Here is a 22835-nt window from a genome sequence, read left to right as displayed (position 1 = left end):
ACATACAGCGGTTTGTATTTCTAACAAATTTGCACCCCACAATTGGCATTGTCACGTGTACTTAACATAATGTTATGTGCTTAATGTTAAGTTACACTAGGTTTAGGAAAAGTAAAAGGTTGACAATGTACTTTAAAATAACTCAAGTTCAAATGGTTTTACATACGATACAAATACCAGCCTCCGGGTGGAAAGTCCTGTGTTTGTTTATATCCATCACCCCAGCCTCCTTATTCGGACTTTCACTCTCCCGTCTTTACTCTCATCAGCGCATTGGTCACATTATCGAATATTTTAGTTTTATTAGTTATATAATTCTATATTTTATGTATGATATATATTTTAATTTCTGGTGCATTACTTTTCATAACTATGTGTAGGAGTAGTGCATGAGAACAGTGACCGCCAGACTTTTTTTGCTTTTCAAAGTTACACAGTGCTGTAAGTGTGCTACATATAGTATATGTGCATTACAAAGAGAGAGAAGAAGTGAAACGGAGGACACGCAGTGTGAATCTACCGTCTCTCGTTTCATCATGTGAAGGCCCTGCCTACCACCTTTTCCTTCTCTTTCTCACAGTCACCCCTCTTCTCTCTTGCCAGGCAATGTTTACCTGCCCTTAAACAAGCACTGACTCTGGTCCTGTCTTTTTTTCCGCTCTGCACTTTTTCCTCTCACTTGATGTCTTTAGTGGCCTATCGTTGATGCAAGGAGAGCCAGAGACAGACAGAAAGCAGGTCTGCAGAAATAAAGTCAAGTTTGTTTGACTGAGAGATCTTTCTTGACTACCGCTTAAAAGAAACTGTTATTCTTGCCTGCTAAATCAAACCTGGTTTATACTATATATGCCACTTTAAAAAAAGTCATAAAGTGATTCCTGAAGCAAAACTAAACTTTTTTTTCAACAAATGAATGCAAAACATATAGTAGAATGACAAAAATGACTTTTTTCATGTATTAGGACATATATTGTTCCCTTTTTTGCCGCTTCAAGTCCTAAACAATTTGTGTTTTTAAAAGCAAAACCTTACGTTAATATCTTTTAAAGTCATTACTTTTAAAGGTAACTTTGTGGTAAATGTATTGTGAAAACATGTAAAATCTTAACGCGGAAGCGGAAAAAAATAGAACAATATATTTCCTAATACATGAAAATATAGTCTTATGGAACAGGCAAAGTTATCAGTTTACACAGGAAACTGTTCTGTTAGTCAGATTTGATGAGACCCAGTTACTGATGCTGACAGTTTCTCTCTCCAGTTGGTGAACAAACACAAAGCACTGCACTGACATTCAGCAGAATATCATTGGCCTCCTTGTTGAGGATGGTTTCAAATGTGTTTTTAATGGCCTGTGTAAAACCTCCTCGAAATGACGTAGCCAAATATTGAGACCATCATTGATTAAAGGAAATGTGAGCTGTGAGAGCCACGGCTGGATTATAAGGTCAACAAAGAATGGTTTGCTTTTATAGGCACCATAAAAGCATCATTGAAACATTTTAGTGGTAAAACAACAAAAATGGAAATTTAAAGGAATCCAAAGATGTATTTTTATTTTTTTAATTTTTTCTGCTGATCTGTTTTACCATTTGTTGCCTCTTTGGAACACCAGAGTCTGAAAAATCCTAATTCCCATCACAAGGCGATGAGAGGCATGCAGCAAATAGCTATATAAGCCTAAACCACTGAATGTTTTTTCCAATCAGACCATTAAATAAAACTCTCATCTTGCTGCCCAAACCCTCAAATCCTCCCTCTCTTCACAGACACCACACTATCCATCATCCTGTTTCAGTTTGTGAATGTGTTGCGTTCACACAGACGTAGTTGCAACAGACACGTGTGGATCTGACCCATTTTGGCTCAAGCAGACCAAACATTTTGTTTATGGGGTCCTGATGTTTGTTTGAAATCTGGATAAATATCGGCCGTCTTTACAGACGTCGGGGGGGAAACAATTTTAATGTGTTTACTGGTTGTGTGATGGCTTACATTCCTACGTTGTGTCAAGGATACACAGGGGTGCAGAGTACAAAATGAAAATAGGTTAGCATACATTCGTAGTTAAAAACAGGTGTGCTAACGGGTTGTGCTGCCAGTACACACACACACACACACACACACACACACACACACACACACACACGTACAAATTCTCAGAAACATAAATAGAGATGGTATGTTGCAATGAACACCTACAGGTTGAAACAGAATGGATGAAAAAACTTCCAGCCAGGTGACCAACTTTACCACCACAGTACCTAAAATATAGCTTGTCAAGTGCAATTAGCCCCATAAAAAGTACTCAAGTAAAAGTGAAAATTACAATTTGAGAAACCTCCTCAAGAAAAACTACAAAAGTACCTGGTTAATAAATAACTTAAAGAACAAGCTGCTTTCCAGTTTGATGTTTTAGGGTGTTTAGGCCTGTGCAAATCAATGGAGAAAAATAATATGCAACTTACTTAAATGTACTTGTAGAGGTAAGAAGTGGAATTTTTTGAAAGCAGAGAATTTACTGTTTTTCGGGAGGGACAGCAAGCTCGACTTCATCTCTAAGATTTTGGAATAAAAAATGTGTACAAATGTGGCCAAGGATTGTCGCTGGAAGCTGTTTTGGTTTTGCTACGTCATCGTATTGTTTTCCAAAGACAGGTGGTGCCTCTTTTCTTCCGAGTAGCTGGCAATCTGCAGTCAAGATTATCTTCGCATGATATCTCTTCCTTGCGCTGAATCCCAGTATTTAGAGCAGACTAGTTGCATCAAAGTAATAAATGACAAATGTAGTGAAATAAAATGTAGATTATTTGATCAAGAATATACTAGAGTAAAGAGTAGAATTACATTTTATATTCAGTAGAGAGTCTTTAGTTATGGACAAAACAATGCCCTTTCAAGACAAATGAAATGACACAGAACTGTTAATCAGATATAACAACATTTTCTTCTATCCTTTATCATTTTTACATCATCACTTTGTCCTTTTCTATCATACTTTCTAGATGTAAAATTGTAGCTCACATAGTTTATTAATATGGTTACTGTATATTGAACAGTGGCAACAAGAGGTAAAGTCTCTTGTTTGGCTTGAACAACATTAACTCATGCCAGCAGTTTTCATTTAATGCTGGTGCACTCTGCACACAATCAGCCCATCTATTAGTTCTGTCTGAAACAAACCTGTAGGCTACTGCCCAACTAAATTAATGTTCCACAGTAAATTAAACATTGCTGCTTTAGCTTGGTCATAAAAAACGAGTGAAGAAAATGATTCAGGTCACTGTCAGAACTAAAGAAAGCACAGTATTTTATGCTGTAGGCTGAACACTACAGGGTAATCTCACACTAGGCAAACAGTACACGAAGCTCCATCACATCGAACAGACTCACCTTTGTCCTCAGGGCTAAATCCAAAATAGCAAATCGATTCGTAAACATGTAAGAATCAGAAAATAGGAAGGACACGTAAACAAACAGTATGTTGTCAGATGTGTACAAATATTTGGTTTTGACTGACCTGTGTAACGGTTTTTGTAAAATACAAAAAAAAGAAGTGAATTCTATGCACTATAATAGACTTCAATTAGAAAGGCAGCAATAACAGTGCAGTAAGGTGTACTACATTATAAAGATATGTTTAAGAGCCACATATATACATTGTGTAAAGCACACCAAAATAAGTTTGCAACAACATGTTTGTAATACTGTGCCATCAGAGTATAGTGTGTCTTCAATTTCCAGGATAAACTGTTACAGGAACCTAAACATGCTATTTCAGGCCAACATAGAAAAAATGAGTAAACATAGTGTACTCTTCAAGTCCTAGTTAAGTACCTCGGCACCATGTTTGTGCACTCAGACAATCTGCCAAGACAAAGCTATTACCGCTGGCTTCTCATCATTCCCCGGGCCCTAATGTGCATGCTCCTTATCATTACCTAACCTTAGCTCAAAGGTTATACGATGAAAGTACACAGCGCTTGTTGATATCAAGACTGTGATGCACATGGGTCAGCATGCATGACCAGAGCTAATAATAGTATGTTTTTTTACTAAATGAACTGCGTAAGCGGTTGGTGGAAACAATTTAAAAATACCATGACCGTTTCTTCAAGTGTTGTTTTGTCCAAATATGAAATAAAATAGATTCCACAGGTAATTTTCGGACCAAGACTTGCATCAGGATCAGCACGTAATCTTAGACTTCACTGTGACACATTGAATTTATAGAATTGTGGATAAACAAGAGGGTTTTCTTTTATTTGGCTGCTCAGTGAATGACTTCAAAAGGACAAAAGGTCTCCAGGGTTGAAACCCATGTGAGATTCATCCAGGCTGAATTTGTCCAGTGAAATGCTAAATGAGTAACGTGTAAATATTTACTGAGCAAACTGAACAAGCCTCCAGGACAGTCAACAGAGTGTCCAGTCATTCAAGTATCCGCTGACAAAAAAGCAAAGGAACTGAATGTGATGTTTTTTAGTTTGTGGTGTTTTACCTCACAATTGACAATAAAATGTCAATGACTATACTTGCAAAAGTACACCTTTATGATTGAAGGCAATATATGAGATTACCCCAGCAGGTTGCATAAGACTTGAAAGACTGTCTGTGCAGTAGAGAAATACTAAATACATTCTCATCTTTGCACCACTGACAGATACATATATAACTGAGTCTTTTGCAAGTTGTGTTGCCAGACGTAAATAATATACATAACATAACCACTCATGACCAAATGGTCCTCTGAGATTCTCTTTCCATTATACCACCCTCTCCAGTCTGGTTATTTACAGCCTGGGCTTATATAGCCTTGCCACATTAGGCCAGTTATGGTACTTTTAAATCACACACACATACACATGCCCACTGTAGTTTTTGTGTTATATAGGTATTATGAGATAAATCAAAGAAATTCAACCTTTGCTAAGGCTAGCCATCCTTTAACACTGCTGCTATGGCTGTCAAGCTTTAAAATGTAGTGAGGCACATATGCAGTTTGATTTAACATACAGGCCTATAAAAGCAGGCTTCTAATTTCTTGTTGCCAATGTTGATTTTCTTGGCTAAAATATCAAAGGTTGCCTAAGTAATGATAGTTAGCCAGTATTAGCCATTTGCTCATTAGCTTACACCATTAATTGGTGTGAAACTTGAACTTGAGCAGACTTTTTAATGTTTAACAGGCAAAAAGACCTGGAGATGAAGGAACAGCATTATTCTTGCATTGTGGGTTGTGAGTCCAGGTATTGTAGTGCAAAAGTATAAATACAAAAGTAACAGAGAATGTAAAGGTGGCGTCACGTTTTATTCATTTCTTTCGACAGGGTGCCATCTTGCGAGGATCATGCCGTTTTGCCTGTGCCTCTTACTGCAACATTTTTGATCAAACGAATCATAATCCACAATATTCCTGTTCATCTCATTTTAGGACTGAGCGAAAACACTCTTGTAATGGAGATAACAGAGTGCGATCCTCATAAGATGGCACCCCCATCCTACACGGCATGACGCACCTCTTTACTAATTGCTATAACATAGCCAAGTTTGGATGCTTACTATAAATTAACACACTTTGAGTGAAAAACAAATTCAATACATAGTACATAGAGTTATTGTTTCAGTTTTACAATAAAAAATATTTGAGAATAAGGGCTAACTGTTAATGAGTTTTGGCAGGAGATAAAAACAAAGACAAGGACAGAGCATCTTAGCCATAACACTGATAATGTAGCATCCAGGACCACCTTCTATACGTTGGGTAATCCAGTCCTTAACAGGGGTTTTTCTAGTATAATCTATAATCCAACAATATTATTCAGCTAGTTTATAATATTCTCATTGGCTTTGGAAATAAAAAAACAGGCAACTGCTTATATTACAGCAGATAAACACACTGTTTAGTACATTCCTTACACTTTTGCCTTTTTGGTTTTAGAGAGTCTACGAAAAACTCTTTGGATAGAAAGTATTGCTCTTACTAGAGCTCCATGAACAGTGCTTCAATGTGAGGTGAAATCCAAATCTTGACATTCCTGTTGTGCCTAGTTATGGTTCATTGCCAGTTGAGCAACTGTGATAACAAATAAGAGTCTTCTGGGAAGCGATCCCGATTTTTTTCCCCGTTATTTCATTGTGACTTTGACTGTCAAATGTTTAACATCTGCTTCTTACATTTTTTTCTACCCTGCCAAACCGATGAAGTTAAATGTTTCACTTGAATTCTAAGATATTTAATACGTGTGCACAAATGACTCCTATTGATGGATGAATGGTTACTAACAATTGTGGAATCTTTTCGTTGCTTTATTTTTGTAGTCTTTACATTTAAATGAGATTAGGTTGATTTAAAATTGTATGAAACACATTAACCCTTTAATGTGGAACAACACACGTCTGTTTTCTTGTGCTGCATTTAGACACCCTTCACATGCATTTAAATTCTGAAATTGGAAAAATTGGTTTGATTTCTTTTAAAAGCATTCCTGAAACTTGTCAAGAGAGATTTTATTTTTAAAAAACCAAAGAAAAAAATATAAAAATATACAATATATAATATATATATCTAGAATATTATATAACAATAATAATAATAATAGTTATTATTCTAATCATTAATTATACAGTTGCATCTGTATAGTTAGCTGTTATTTTGTTTTGTTTTGCTTTTTTAATCTTTTTTTTTAATTTAATCTTTTTCTTTTCTTTTTTTTTTTGCTAAGTTTTCAGGTAATATTCTTGTAACTTCTTCCCATGTTTTTGAGAGAAATCAAGCCAATTAGCTCAGCTTTCAAACAGTTAAAAAGGGAATCAAACTAATGACATCTTTCATTGTACATCTTAAAGAAACATTGAACCATAGTTTAATTTAAGGTTTAAAACTAAAAGTGCTCTATCAGTTTGTACGTCAGAACCCCTGCAGGATCATTTAACATCATTTCCAAGAACAAAGTGATACACTTATACTGCTTTTCCCCTGAAATGAAATCTGTTTGTCTGAGTGTGCATAGTTACTCCTTGTGAGCTCATGAGAGTTCCAAGCCTCCCACGCTAATCCGTCTTTGCCAGAGAAACTCCCACATGACCCAAAACTCAGCCTATATACCTGGATCCTTTTCTCTGCACTGCTACTGAAACACTCAGAAGACTCCACTTGGAATTATACTGTTTTTATAAACCCCAAAACAAACACTAAGCTAGCATTCCCCTTGATTATTATTAGTTGCTTAATGAGCTACCTGGATAGTTACTGCTTTGATCCGTGTGTTAAGAAGTGTGGGAACAGACTGTTACCATCCGTTAGCTCTGATATTCCTGTAATACAATGAGAGTAAGGGAAATAAAGTTTCCTTTGATTCTCAGAAAATATTTGTTCCTTGTTGTTTCTAATTTGAAGAGAGGAACAAAAGCAAAAGTCAAACATGTGACATGAATGTCAGCACGCAGCGGTCTCTGGCTCAATACTTGTAACTCTATCCTCATGACGACAGTTTACTTTAATGTGTGACACTTGCTAACAGCACTGACATTTAAAAATTAGTGACAAGGCAACAGCAGGGGGAACTGTTCCTTGTGCATGATACACATGGAGGAGGACAGTTTAACATAAATACAAAACAGCTTGCCAAAGTGGAAATGGCAACACTGGGCATTGTTTCAGTTAGTCTCAGTTTGTTTAACTAAGCAAATTGAGATGAGGACAATGAACATGAATGATCCAACAATGGAAAGACACATCGCATGAAGTGTAGGATTATACGGTAACCCGTTTAGGGGAATATCAGGTAGTTCATTTTGCTAATAACATTTCCTCAGTGATTAATTAAAATGATTTGATTAAAATGCTGTTCACAGCATTGATGATGTCTTTCTTTTATAAGACGTGATGGCCTGATGTCACAGCGCTCACTTACGGGACTTTATTTCAGCAGACGTGCTGTCTGCCCACCTTAGTGCCCCACAGTGAATGCCGTTAGGTCAAGAAGTGGCAGGAGTTTGGATGTTGTCACTGGAACAACAAAGCCCTCTCCTGACGTTCAGCTAATCCAAGAGAGGATCCAGAAGGCCCCCTGTTTCATAGCTGCGTCTTGCCTTTGTTTAAATGGAGGTGTTTACAGCGCTTGTTGCCATAGCAGTATCTTGCCTGGATTGGGAATCAGTTACATAAATGCTCATACATGGTTTCTTGCATGTGCGTATACACATGCACAAAACTCGCTTACACAAACGCACACAAAGCCACACTCAGCAGTCTGCAAATGTTCAAAGATACTGAGTGAAGTTGACCTGACCTGAAAATAGATTGGTAGACTTTACTCCATACTACATACATAAATAATTATAATAAATACCACCTCAAAGGGATAAAGAAGACAGTGAGAGACAAGCAACACTTAGTGTAGTGGAAACTGTGTCAACCATATTAATGTTTTGTGGTTAGAGTGGAGAGTGTTCATGCGGTTAGATGTAAAGATCCAGGTTCAATTACAAACCTACACCAAGGCTAATTCTACTCTGACTTTTGATTATATTAGTGTCTCAAAAGGTGGTGTGCAAACCCCTTTGGAATACTGCAGGGGGTATGTGATTCATTTTTTTACTGATGGTGCAGTGCTGGATTGTATCTTTTTATAAAGGTTTTTTTGTTGAACCATGAATGTTTGTGATAGTCAGAAGGTACTTGCCTGAAAAAATTTCAAAGAGGGTACAATAATGGTTGAAGTCTGAGAGTCACTGGATTGTAAGGTACAAGGTCGATTAATTTGTCATTTTTTAAATTATAATAATATTAGAAATAATAAAAGATAAAACATTCGATAATAGTCCAATTAAAACATGGCCAAAGCCCTTAATTCACCTGAAACAAATCACCTAACTGTAACCCACACCTTTATGGAGTTATATCACGGCTAAAACATACATATGCAGAAACACAGAAAGAGACTTTCCCTGCATTCTTAATGTCTCCTTTGCTCAAATAACTGATCCTGCAAACAGACACACTATTGGACCTGCTCCTTTAATGCCTGGCCCAAAATCTGCGCAATCTTCTGAAGATATTACAATAGACACTCATGCTGAAAACTTGATTTTAAAAAAAAAGTCAGAGCAGTGTGTATAAATACCTTCAGCACCCCAAATCAGCTCTCACACCCATAAATGTACACTACCATTTTAGGAAGCCATTTTTGACTTGTTTAGTGAGTGTAGGACACAACTTTTTGTGGGAGTCCTCATGTGTTTTGTCTCCGGAGTAAAAATTGTACATACAGTCAGATAACAAGAACGCTGTGTTCTTCATCCTCATGCCAGTTTTTTGTTCCACATGGGCTCTTAACCCTGGCTAAGTTAGAATTTTAGAGACACGCAACTGTGTAGCAGTACACGCAGGAACAGGACACACACAATCACTCACACTCTCCAGGAGGCAGGAGTCAGGGTGAACAATGCTGGTGGGATGATGGGAGCACACATGCTGTCCTCACAGGATGGGAACAGGGTCAAGGGAACAATCAGCCCTGGAGGTAGAGATAGGTAATTCAGAGTTCACTGCTTGATGTTAGAATAAGGCGTGCGTAATGAAACAAAACACTTGGTTGTGTTGTAAAGCAGTCACCTAAGGGCCCCAGAATAATTAACTATTAATTTATTTACCCATTTATGGCTTAATAACAGTACCAGGGCAGATCGTCTGCATATGTACTGTGTAAAATATGTTAAATTAGGTGTTTGGCTCTAGTCTGATTAAATTATCTTCAAAATCAAACTTGAAGGCAATTTATGGTATTTGATACATTGTGAACTAGTGAACCTCCCATGTTTTTGTTTGGGACATTTTGTTCACTGAACAAGTAATAATACTCAAGCACACACAATCTGTTTGCTCTGTTTTTGTCAGAAAGCTGGAACAGTGAACCATAAATTGTAAAAGTACACCAGGACCTTGACTTTTTGTTGAAAAGTTTTGTGTTTACTTTCTTTTTTTCACAATAGACACAATAATTGCTTTTATTTCTGGTTAGAGTGTGGAGTTTCTCTGTAGAAGACCATGACAATAACTGCAGCAGTTCATGATTTCTAACCACTGGTCTCCATAATTTGCTTTCAGTCTTCTTTGTCTTTATGCATCACTTTACTTTTTAATGGGTTATTTTAACATAAAAATGATCAATGCAATGACAACAAAATGTACCTTTTTAAAGATGTCAAGGCTAATGGTTTTGCATTATATAACACATTCAGTGAGGCTTGTGGTTTGGACTCCAGCTTCACACACCAAAAAATACAGGGAGCAGATGCTTTAATCTCCTTTATCACTCCACAAATAGAGGCCAGCAGTTAAGTCAGTTATTCCATGACTGCAGTGTGTTGTTTACTTCTACTGCAGGTGAAGCACGACCTTTAGATGAACATGTGTGTGGCCGATATCATTCCCCGGCTGCCACGGTCGCGTTCCCATTCACAGCATTCCTCTCTCCCTAGAATGCCATACATTTCATCCTGACAACCTGCTTTCCAAGAAATCCTTTTCCTTGCTGCACACCAGCTTTTTATTTGGGCTGTAAATAGAATTCCTGCATTGAATAATTGTCCATTAAGTAGCACCTGCACCTCACAACACCATCACACTTTAAGTAGATATTACAGCTATGTTTCTAAAGGTGTTACCACGTAGCGCTCAGGGCCACATAGCTGTTAGTGGGGACTGAATGGGAGTGAAATTTTATAGAGGACTGGCAACCAGCCCTGTGTTGCGACTTCAAGATGGTGTGACATTGTGATGGACGTCACTGACATGAATGTTCAAAGACAGTACAGCAATTAAGCATGAGGAATGCATCTGCATATATGCATTGACCATTCTGCACATGGACATAACTTCCCCCTTGTAAAATGCAAATTAGAATACCAGGAATGCTATTATATTATTATGTCATTTAACAATTGCATATTATAAAAAAATGAACACCCATATGGCCTCTGTACATAGAAAATACCATAATCACCACAGCATGTATTTTTATTTGTATTTATTCATTTTGCACAGTTTAAAACATACAGAGAAAAAAAAACAACAAGAAATCCAGTTAATATACAGTGCATGGAGAGGCAAAAAACGCAAAGGGCTTATTTAAAGCCTCCACCTAAAAAGCTTTATTTTCTAAATTATTAAAAACTTAAAATACAGGAAGAACACAAACATAATACTAATGATGCCAAACAAAAATAATAACAACAATAACAACAATAATTAAGCATATGGTATAGTATGTATATGTGTCTATGTAACTTTGTAAGCTTATTTTATCCAACTGGACCATTGTAATAGCTATTAATCATAAGACAGAGACACAATACAGAATTTTTGCTGTTAAATCTGGTAGGGAGATAAATGAAGATATAGGGAGCTTGTGTGGATTACACTGCATGGGTTGTGTGAGAGTTTGTAAACAAATATTTTGACATAGTTTTGTTGTTGTTAAATGCTGTTTTTGAATTCTCCGCCCAACATGGAGGCATGCAAGTAATTGGCTGAGTAATAAATTTACAGTTGATCATTTTGTACGTATTCATTCAAGCTACTGAAAAGAATGACATATTAATTCATTATATAATTAAAGTAGCCAGTGATGCATAATAAGAAAATATATATTCCTGATTTGTACCATTGTGGCTGCAGCCAATTGGGAATCATTGGCCCTCTGGTGCTCCTGATGGCTGGTCTGTGCATAACTGCCAGCTTTGGAAAGAACTGGGAGGCTGCGGCCTTAAAAATTCCAGGCAGAAAGGTCATCTGCTGGTCAGAAATGTCAATAACACTTTAAAAGATAGCACCAGTTCCAGGACTGAGTAACCTGACAGCTTTTCAGAGCAGCTCAGAGAAGTGACGCTGTACAAGAGCATTGTTCATTAACATCCTGTGACATGGGAAGTACTTACGCAGGAAGCAGCCATCTCCTGAGCAGTGCTGAATAACAGGAGGCAGAGGAAAGTCAGATCAAGTACAAAACACACACACATACTGTTCTTTCTCTCTCTCTTTCTCTCTCTCTGTTAAAATCGCATACACACACAGACACGCACACACGCACAAGTGTGCAGACAATGCACCTTTTGTATCTGCTTTCATTATGAAGTTTAAGTAGGAATGAGTCAGTATCCTGTCTGAGGGTCATTGAGTTTATTTTCAGATATTACTGAATATTTTGGTTTTGCCATTGTGCAGTATGTGTGTACTTTGTGTGTAAGAAGCTGCCATCCAAATACACAAGCTGAAACAATCTCACAGAAACACACACACACACACACACACACACACACACACAGAAACAATCATACTCTCTTGGCTGCAATCGCAAGTTTATTTTACCCCAAAATTTCCTTTTATTTGCAAAGGAAGTTGGAATGATGTTTCCTGTGATATGAATTGAAACAATGAAAAACAAAACATGGCATTAAAGCAGTTATGTAATTTTAGATCAAAGACAATTATGAAGGCAAAAGACATCGTGGAAGATTTCTCAAGCTGTGTTAAAACAAAGAATTGTGAGGAAAAACAGTCAAAGTATATCTTATTGTGTGACATCTTTATGAATGCATTTTGAGATCCGCATGAGAACTTCAGTGGACATCAGCTACATATATGGATTCAATCACTTGATAATCATTGAAACTCCCCTACTGAGCTCAACATTTGGTTTTCTGATCTTTCTCTCACATTTCTTTGCTTAAACATCAGTTTGGGCCTTTATTAAATCTGTTCCCTCTGTATCTAGTTGTATTTTCTGGCTCTTACAAAGGCCCCATTGTTGTGTTTATGCCCTTTGGAGAGAGAAAGACACCGATCTTCTGTCTTTTGTCTCCTTTTTATTTTTTGTTTTTTATTTTTTCCAAATCTCTCTCTACGAGGAAGTGCAGACACTTATCAAAAACAAGATTATCAGCATACAAGCAAGCTGTGTCCAGTTATATGCTTGTTTTACCAACATCGGTTATGCAAAAGGTTTGTTATTAAGCTCCAACACAGAAACAACTGGCATGATAAAAAAAAAAATTGCAAGTAAATTAATATTAGAAATGTTTTTGCCCAGATAGAAGAACCAGAATAGCTTTGGAATTTTAATATAATTTTATAATTGCATGATAAATTTCCTTATTTCTGGAGTCATGTGTTTTTTATTTGGGCATCGCACTCCCACAGGACCTCTTTCCATCAAGGATCTCAGAGTCCCTCCTGGGAAGTAAATTGGGACTAAATATACTTCACTTTACTTCCTCAGAGTGCATCTGTACTATAAAGGTCTTTACACACTGGGGGCATGTTTTGGGCGATTATTTGCACTTTAATATTTTTTTCAAACTGTTGTTTTTGCCATGTGCACCTTTATGCAGAACATAAGATTAAGATTGATAGTCTAATCTAAATTGAAGTGAACTATATTAAATCACCATGTGTTTTCAATGCAACCATCATGCACTTTTTTTTCTATTGTTTAATTTAAATGATTCTCACTCTGTCATTGGTCCTTCTCATGGCTTCGATGCACCTCTGCTTTGTGTGTCACATAATGTGGCCACAACATGAAAGATTATTCTCTCATGACCAATTTCTAAAGTGATAAAAGCAAAAGCAAATGCAGTCACAGTTCTGTCTCAAATCGTCACTGTTGCAGCTGCACTTTCTTGCTGCTGTATTGAGTGTAAATATGTGTAAACTGCAAGAACTGCAAAGCTGGCACAGTTTTGTAAAAGGAGCCATTGTCCAAATTAATTGCAAATACTGCTTTACCTGTTAGGAGCTCCTAATATGTTAGGACAGCTCTGCAGCTCTGCAGCTCCCCTGAATCCTGGAGTAGATGAGAGTTCTTAATTCAGAATAATCCAGGTGAAAAAAGCTCAGGACTGATTCATTCTGTTAGAAGCATTTATCACAGACCTAAAGCATATTCTTTTTTTTTTTTTTTTTTTTTTTTTAAGTAAACTATCTGCTGTCGGATGCTGCTGCCTATTTAGATGTTAACATGAGCCTCAGATCACACACAAACATGACATCTGACTGTCATTCAAAAATTAACCAAATTTATCAAATCACACCAATCTGATTGTTGTCTGTTCATTGTCAGATTATTAAAACTAGACAAGGGCGATGATGGTAAACATAATGGCACTATTCCAGGTAAGAAAGACACAGCAGGAATTCTATTATATTAAAAATTAGTACTAGAAATAAACAATTCATGGCTCTCATGACTACATACGAATGTGCAAGTAAGAATTTTGAACAACTACACACACTTTGAACCACGTTTTCTGTATACCAAATAGCAGATGAATCTAAACAGTGCAGTCTGGTTTGGAAGGTCACATGGAGACAATCATGGGAGTAATTTCTTCCTCTATTTGTGCACTTTATTGGTTCCACATCCTGATAAACATATGACTTTGGTTAAGCCTGTTGTGCTCTTTATTTCCTTTCTGTAATTGTAGAAAGTGAAAGTAGATACAAACAGAAGAGCCTTTACCCACAAATGTTTCTCTCTCTATTCTAACAGACATTGGCTTCATAAATGGTATTATGAGCATAAACATAAGGTTTAAATCACATTTAACCCCATTAATCCCAAAATCCAAGATCTGCAAACTCAATGCACATCACTGCAAAAAGACAATACTGGACCATTACTTGTGTTGTGCATAAAAAAGATGCAATATTTACTTGAAGTCCAATGTAACGGTGGGCAAAGTAAAAAAGATTAACTGCATTTTTTCCCCATGAATTAGCCACCTTGTAAAAAGCAACCACTCACATTCAACAATACGCAAGTATCTATTGCTATTGAGATAAGCAGAATTTATTGTTGAGAAGGCTGTAATAGGCTACTGTAATATGTCTAACTCCTCTTCACTCCAAAATGACAGAATAGGTCCTTTCCTAATGACTCCCAAAAAGATATATTTGACCATTGTAGAGTACCAGCAATAAACGCATGTACTCACGTTGTGAAACGGTTGCAGTTTTACATAGTTAGGTTTAGCCAACAAAACTACTTGGTTAGGTTAAGGAAGAGACAGGTGTGTTAAAATGAATACACTTGTTACATATGTAACCTAAGTATGTTACATAACTTACTGAAGTGTTGTACTTGGCGTACATTATTTAGAATAAGTCAACGCTGACTTTTCCTTTTACAAAGGAGACAAACAGCAGTCTCCTGGGTGAAAGTCCTTTCTATGTGGACTTTTGACACTCCTTATACTACGTCACCTCACATTCCTCCTTTGGTCCCATCATAATAATGACGGTTACCTAAAAATAAATGTAAATTGGGGTCAGAATAATCTGCTTGCACAAACAATATGGACATTTTCTGAGAAGGACAGTCTGAATGAATTGGTAGCTGGCTACTAGTCTTGTAATTATTGCTGAAACCTGTGTTCATACCAAAACTTATCAGCGTCTGAGCTATTTTAACCCAGGTCAGGAGCAGGGTCATGATCCCAGGCTGAATGATGTTACTATATCAGTCTAAAGGGGTTCTGACTCATACAAGCATGGAGTAAAGCCACACAATGTCAGGAAACTATGGTCTAACTTGTAGCACCAATCTTGCCGCACCAACCGAAATGGGAGATTGTCTGGGTCCCCATAACATTGTTCAGATGCCAGCTTGTCAATTTGTTTTCAAATCAAAGAAGAAACAGGGGAATGAGGGGGAAGGAAGTAGCCTGAGGGAGGTTTGATGAAAAAAAGCAGCAGGGGTTGAACTGGTGAGAAGAAGTTTAAATACACAAACACCAAGATTCATTGCTTCACATCTGGGGTTTTAGGCTGTTGGAGGATTTGGAGACTGTGTGAAGAATATTTCAGAGCTGTGTTTAGAATATTCTTCCTACATTGTTTTTGTTGATGCAGAGCACAACTGAGGAATGTACAGTTTGTTGAGACAGTTTTACCCATCCTATCAGGGACTAGCAGCCCACTGGCGTTCCAAACTCCTCAACATAACACATACACACACACACACTTACTCACACACTTTTCCCTTGACTTTGGCTAAACAGACATGTTCCCTGCACATGTGCACGTCTGTTAATGTTTTCATTAATGTTTTAAGCTTACTTTATCATTGTCAGAAGCGTGTTTGCCCATACGATTGCCTTCACACGTGCATGCATGCATAGGTACATAGGATGGTAAGTCTGGCTTCAAAGACACGTGAGCAGCACACATGCAGCCAGTTTAAACCTTTATCTGTGTATCTGCACAGCCATCCCACAACCCTTAATGCCGTGTCAACATCTGCATCCCATGCCTCAGGGTGCTATATTGTCGTGTGGTCTTTGGCAGATTCTGTGTTTTCTGACTGGCTTCAGTGAAGCATGTGAGGCGTCTATACACATGAGCATGCACACACACACACTCAAACACACTCTTGAGCTATTTTTAGAAAAGGCTCAGACTTTTTCTACTCCACTGGTTATTGCCTGGCAGTCTGGGTTTGTGTGTGTGTGGTGTGTGTCTAAATCTCTTTAGTGTGTGGGGCCCTGGATGGGGTCTGGTTGCCAGAGAGAACACAGACAAAAACAGCAACTGTGGCCCTGTTTACACCTGGTATTAACTTGGGCTGCCTCTTGAAAGTCAGAGATTTGAATTTTCAGTTGGAGACCCTCAGTTGAGATTGCTTTAAGTCAAGCAGTCATTTTTCCTCTGTGCTGTGTACTGCTGGGGAAGTCAGATGTACTGGAGAATTGTCTCGGGAGCTGCTTTCCTCACGGTGAATGGTCAGTTCAGCATCTGCATGGTTAGCATTAGCTAACAAAGCAGCAGCTGTTAAAAAGTTCCCACAAATTCACACTAAGTCCAAAATGACTTGACATTATCGTTAAACGTGGCTCTAACTGCTGACAGTTATCCCTGTCACTGTGTGTGCATGTTTGGGCGGACTCTCCCCAACTGTACCCTGGCTTTGTGAGAGAGCTCACACTCCTACAGCAGTAGCATCTTACAATGGTGAATAAAATTATATAGGCACCAGGTTAGTTTTATAGATAAAGATTTAGCCCTTTTAACACAAACCACTCAATGGTACATACAGACAAAGCTACACAGTCTTTGACAACATTGTTTATTACACATGGAACTTGATTAATTAAATGCAGAGCATGTCAAAACAACTCTTGTTGCTTAGGCAGTTATATAGAAATATATCCTTGAAAATGTATTTAATATGAAAATTCTTCTGAATTTTGCATCTAGCCTTTTTAGAGGCTGGTATTTGTGTAAAGAATTTAATCTGTGAGTTTCTCAAGTTTTTACGTTTTATGGGTATGAAAAGGAAGTTGGAATACCATTTTGATTTTGTATGAAGTTATGGTGTTTTATTTTGAAAACACCTTATTTTTTTGTAGATGTGTTTAATGAGTCACTCAGGTCTCAGAAAATATTTTTTATGATCTATCTTTGGCCACAGCTTCCTCACTGCTTCTGCCTGGTGGCCATCCACATTTTTCTTTTAATATCTATGCGGATGTGGTCAGTCGTGGGTGTGTGTTGATTCATTCAAACAGTCTGTCGGCTTTACATTATCATTCTAAGAATGTATCCAATTAGCCACTTGTAGCGAGAGAGCAGATCACTGCGAGTGTATATGTGCACTTCATCCAGCTGGAACATAGCAGTCTAGTGTGAATGAGCATCCACTCCTTACATGCAGGCGGCTAGTTGAAAAAAGGCCCGACAAGCGGACAATCCCTCCCCAATCTCCAGTGACCACGCAGTATAATTTGTTCTCTGACACCCCTGAATAATTCTATCCTGGGGGGCTACATCAGGACAATCGTCTATAGAGCGGGTAACGTCTGCATCGTTTTCCAAATTTTTCATGTGGCTTTAGGGGAAAGCTTCACCGATGGCTCCAGAGGGACTAGGACTTCCCTGTTTTGATGTTCCCGCTGCGATTACTGATTAGATTTTGATCTCTCTCATGACCCTCAATAGCTTAATCCATGCTTGTGCAAGCTGATACGACCTGTGTTTGTAGCCATTTTTGGACAGAGAATATCATGGTTCCCTTTGATCCTTAAAAAGTCTTAAAATGTACTAAATTAATGAATCTAAAAATAAGGCCTCTACTTTTATAAATTATAAAAGCATTTTAAGATGATCCAACGTTTTAACTTGAACAAAACAGTATAAACATTTGTACCAAATTGTTCCTAACCATAAGTGATTTATATGGGTTAATGTTTTTTTTTTTCTTTTCTAAATTTTTGTTATTGTAAAATTGGTCCGGAATTTCATTCCAGGTGGCATTTAAAAGTATTTAAAAGTCTTAAATTAAACTTTTCTTAGGCTATAGGAATCTTGAATATGGTAACATATGCGGCTAGAGGATATGTTTAAGATAGTTTATTGTGATGTGAGAATATGATATGACCTGGATTTTGGTTTAAAGCACCGGCAAATTAACAGGTGGTAGGTTTTAAATGTCTGTGTTGTACAGAGTGAAATGAACAAAGACTTAATGCTTCCACCTGTTTGGTCATCCACTTTAATAACTGTATATTCTCAAACATTTTTTTCATATAAATACTGTCAAGCACCAATAGTCATCACCAGACACATTATCACTGTCCTTGGTAAGAGATAAAGCATTTTGTCACTATTACCAAACAAATAGAACATTAGCTTGCAAACATGTCAGGTTTTCTTTAAGTCATGCAAATAGACACACATACACATACGTACACACTCAGTACAGTTCCACAGGTCTTCGTACCCATCAAACAACTGCTCTAAAAATATGTTGTTCCAGCTCTTAGCTTGTACGTATTTTTAGATGGCTCCTACATAACATACACTCATTCACCTTTCACAGTCAACTGTGACTTGAGTTGGAAAGCACTGAGTGTATCAGTGCAGTCTCATTTGGAGGGAGGCGTTACGAAAGAAAACTTTATAGCATAGAGATGCTCTACTGTAATACGGAATGGTGAGCAGAATAATCCATTCACAGACACCAGGGACTTACTAGATAGTAAAGGTATTATCACTGAAATAGGAGGAACAAGTAAATATTTCATTTAGGATGCTCCAAAAAAGCTGCGCCGAGGTCAAGGAGCACTAACACATTGTACTCGCCCACCTCATCGTACAACAGTGTTTAAGGCTGCGCTACTAACAAAAACCTAGGCGGAAAAAATGTGTTTCTATTTTCCAAGAGATTTAATGAGACATCATTTGAGAAGGCACAAGATGAATTGGGGTCATTAACACAGTAAATACTGTATATCATACCAATTCTGAATTATAATAAAGGAATGATGACATGATACGATTCACAGCAGAACAGAGAAAGCCACGACAGAATACATGTTTTGCAATTTATGTCTCATTGAGCAACTTTAACAAGTTTAACAACAATGCAAAAGTGCAACACGATATTCTTTAGACAGATGATTTATGGAGGGTGGTTCAGCGCAGATGGATGCATAACGCAGGATTTCTTTGCTCAAGGGACGAAGCATTTTTGTTACATACAATAATACAATAACAAACGCAAAGTGCAAACACATTTCCTCTGTATGCATGCACAATCGGACACACAAAGGCATTCACACAATTACATATCCTGATATTTATATTATAATGCTACTGAGGACCCTCATGGATGTGATGTATTTTTAGTCTCTAACCATAGCTTAAAGGCTGATTTATAGTTGCAAGTAGGCTTGACACAGTGCGTGCACTGTAGCCTAAACCACCGCAAGCATTGTTGTGTCTGTGTCACTCTGCAATTACACCTCCAACACATTAGCTGCCAGTGGGATTTCTGTGTCACTGTGTTTAATTCTGTGAAGTGCAGGAAAGTTCGATTGATTCAACTAAAAAAATGATTTAATAAAAAGAACATTTTACAATTTTACAAAAAAATCAACTATGACTCACAAGGCTCATCCACAAAAAACTGGCTTGTAATAGACCCGTTTTCTCCACATATGGCCTACAACATGCTAATGTATAAGGCTATATATAAGGCTACGGCATCATATTACATTAGTGTAGCAGCTGGCTGATTTTTCCTCTATTGAAAGGAAGCCAGGACAAATCATACACAAAACTTGAAATGCTATAGCGGCTTTATTATTCTCACAATTTATGGTCTCTTAACTGTAAAATCAAAGTAAATAAAAGCTTTGTTTCCGCTGAGAGAAATGGTTTTCAGTTTGCAAAATAAACAGGAGGTCTTGGTCACTATGACACAAACACCCTGTTTAGACCTGGCATCAACATGTGATCTGATCAACTGGATACGTAATATAAATACAGGTATATCAGATGAGAAGATTGATACCTCTCACATACAGTATGTGTCCCTTGAACATGAAGCTACAGCCAGAATATGATTAGCACAGCTTGGCATAAAAACTTGAAACAGGGAAACAGCTAGTATTGACCTTCTCGTTCAACTCTCGACAAGAACACAAACAGGAATATTTCCCAAAATGTCAAGCTGTTGTATTAAAGGGTTACTCCACACAAAAGCTTATCTTTTGACTTTGCACTCACCGGTTCTGGGCTTGAAAGATGTTTGTGAAAAGTTTGTTATTCGCTGATGGAGAACAACAGCTGCAGTCAGCTTGAAGTCGGGCAGTTACCATTGTAAAAAAGTGTTTATGGCTGAAAGAAACCTGTGTAGAAAGTAAAAGTGGATCATTATGTTACTACTGGTAGAGGCTGAGACCTTTGAGGTTTGTTATTTGATACCAAAACTTGGTAGAATGTCACTTTGACCTGAAAACAGCACCTTGAAATTGCCTGCCGGCAATATTATTTGCCAACAATGTTTTCCCTCCGAAGGTTGACACTCAAATTGGGTCCCACAAAGATAGAGAGGGCCATGTGTTAGCAGCTGTGGCCAGTATCCTCAGATTCAACTTTGGGTTCCTGTAATACAATGGCTCATTATTTAGAGCCTCTCTCACACACACACATACACATAGTCACACACATACACATACAATGGGGCAGCTTCAGGCCATGAGATTAGTGAAGATTGACCCCTTCTCCACCCTGCGGCAACTTCCCTTTCCCTCTTAACCAATCAAAACGGAGGGTTGGCAGAAAGTGTAATGTGAAACTGGGGGTCTTGGCTCAACAAGGCAAACCTTGGGCACAGTTGGAGGCCAGCAGAAACAACAGCCGCAGTCTCTCACACTCTCTCACTCTCACAGAGTTTCCTTACTTTGTTATAGCCTGTTTACAAACACCATCTGCTGTATACACACACAGTGAGACTGTTTTATTCAGCAAGACACAGACACACACCCCTGAGAGCTTTGCCTTGTGGGATTTACAATGCGGACTGCTGCTATGGATTAATCATTTTGGTGGCTGGTTGTGTGTGTTACAGACTGGACGAGTCTCCGTCTAGCCTGACTGGACACACAGAGGACTCGTACTAAACAACTTAGTCTGTCTTTGTTGGAGCTAGTTGAAGCTAGCTACAGTGTCTGCATGAGGCCACGGGGCCCTCTTTCTGTGCAGAGGGTGGATGATGCAGTGTGTGCTCTCCTTCATCTCCCCTCAGCTGAGCTCCGGATCCCCCTGTAGCTGCGAGGTCGGCCCCGAAGGAACAAAGAGGAAGAAATCCAAGAACCTGTAAGTACTCAAATAATTCTTTTTGCCTGTGTGTTTCCTTTATGTGGTTATTTTCAATGTCACGTCCTGCTCATTGTGTAAGTTGAAAACAAGGAATGGCATGTTTCACTTAAGAAAACAATGCTTTGTCTTTATGCTTTAGAATAAAACGATTATTCATCATTTACAAGTATGTTTGAGAGAGAGGAGGAATGAGAGTGAGTGAGAGGCAGCACAATAGATCAGTCTTTCATAGTCCTGCTATTCACCATTTCTGCTCTCACTCATCAGCCTTTTATTTTCATGCTAATTCAATTAACACTTGTATTCAGTAAGATGGTTACTTTTCACACCCTGCTTTAACATCCACTATTTTAAAAGGCTGTCTTTACTTGTGTCCAAACTAATGATGAATGCTAATCTGTCTCAGCACATGGGAGGTCATTAGAGACATCAGGATATACTTTGAATATGTTAGTATGGCTGTGATTGGTTTTAGGGCTGGTTGATACCATAAAATTTGGTTTTGATGACATACCAAAAATACATGGCTGCGATTTTGGATATTAATACAGATACAATACTTTTTATTCTTAAAAGCAGCTCATGTACTTTCATGTAGGGAAGAGAGGTGTGTCATGATTTATGAGGCGAATCATTGGTCTGCTAAAGTTACAGCTAATGATGACTAATTACAGCAAAAACAGTTTTAGTCTTCAAATACAAATTGGTATGATATAGAATGGAGAACCTAATCCTGTTTTTGGTATCAGTCCTATTGATGCTAAGATCAGTCTTTGAAATGAATACTTCTATACTATCTATATTATCAATATTTTGGTGTTGATCTGTCCAATCCAAAATTTGGATTAGTGGACTGAGGGTGTCAGGACATATTCACACAATGATTGCTACATTAAAAACCTCAGCCTTTCTTCTTTATTTGGGGAAATTTAATTCATATCAGATTAAGGGGATTTAGAATAGGTCTAAGATTTTTGTTTTCTTTTCACTTTAATGTTGCACACAAAAATTTTGACCCTTGTGCCAGTCTGCACATGCTCACATAGCTGCAAATGAAGAATCATGTTTTAGGCTTAAGGTGTCTGTAAAAGCTAATCATCCAACGCTGATCATTATCTACTTAATTAGGTGGTAAATGATGTGTGTGCTGCTGAGGAGGGTGGTACCA

The 22835-nt window shown here is 37.8% G+C and overlaps 1 protein-coding gene across 1 annotated transcript in view; it reads left to right on the top strand.

Moving 5' to 3' along the window:
* Window positions 1–22835, top strand: part of rgs3a (regulator of G protein signaling 3a) — a 146837-nt gene that overhangs the window by 108340 nt on the left and 15662 nt on the right. Inside the window, exon 14 of the mRNA XM_042509299.1 lies at window positions 21594–21664. Within this exon, the coding sequence (XP_042365233.1) occupies window positions 21594–21664 (71 nt within the window). The remainder of the gene's footprint in view (window positions 1–21593; window positions 21665–22835) is intronic.

This window comes from Plectropomus leopardus, chromosome 20 (assembly GCF_008729295.1).
Source record: "Plectropomus leopardus isolate mb chromosome 20, YSFRI_Pleo_2.0, whole genome shotgun sequence".
In the NCBI taxonomy this organism is placed as follows: domain Eukaryota; kingdom Metazoa; phylum Chordata; class Actinopteri; order Perciformes; family Serranidae; genus Plectropomus; species Plectropomus leopardus.
Note: the sequence above shows the minus strand (reverse complement) of the source record. Positions and strands in the feature narration are given on the sequence as shown.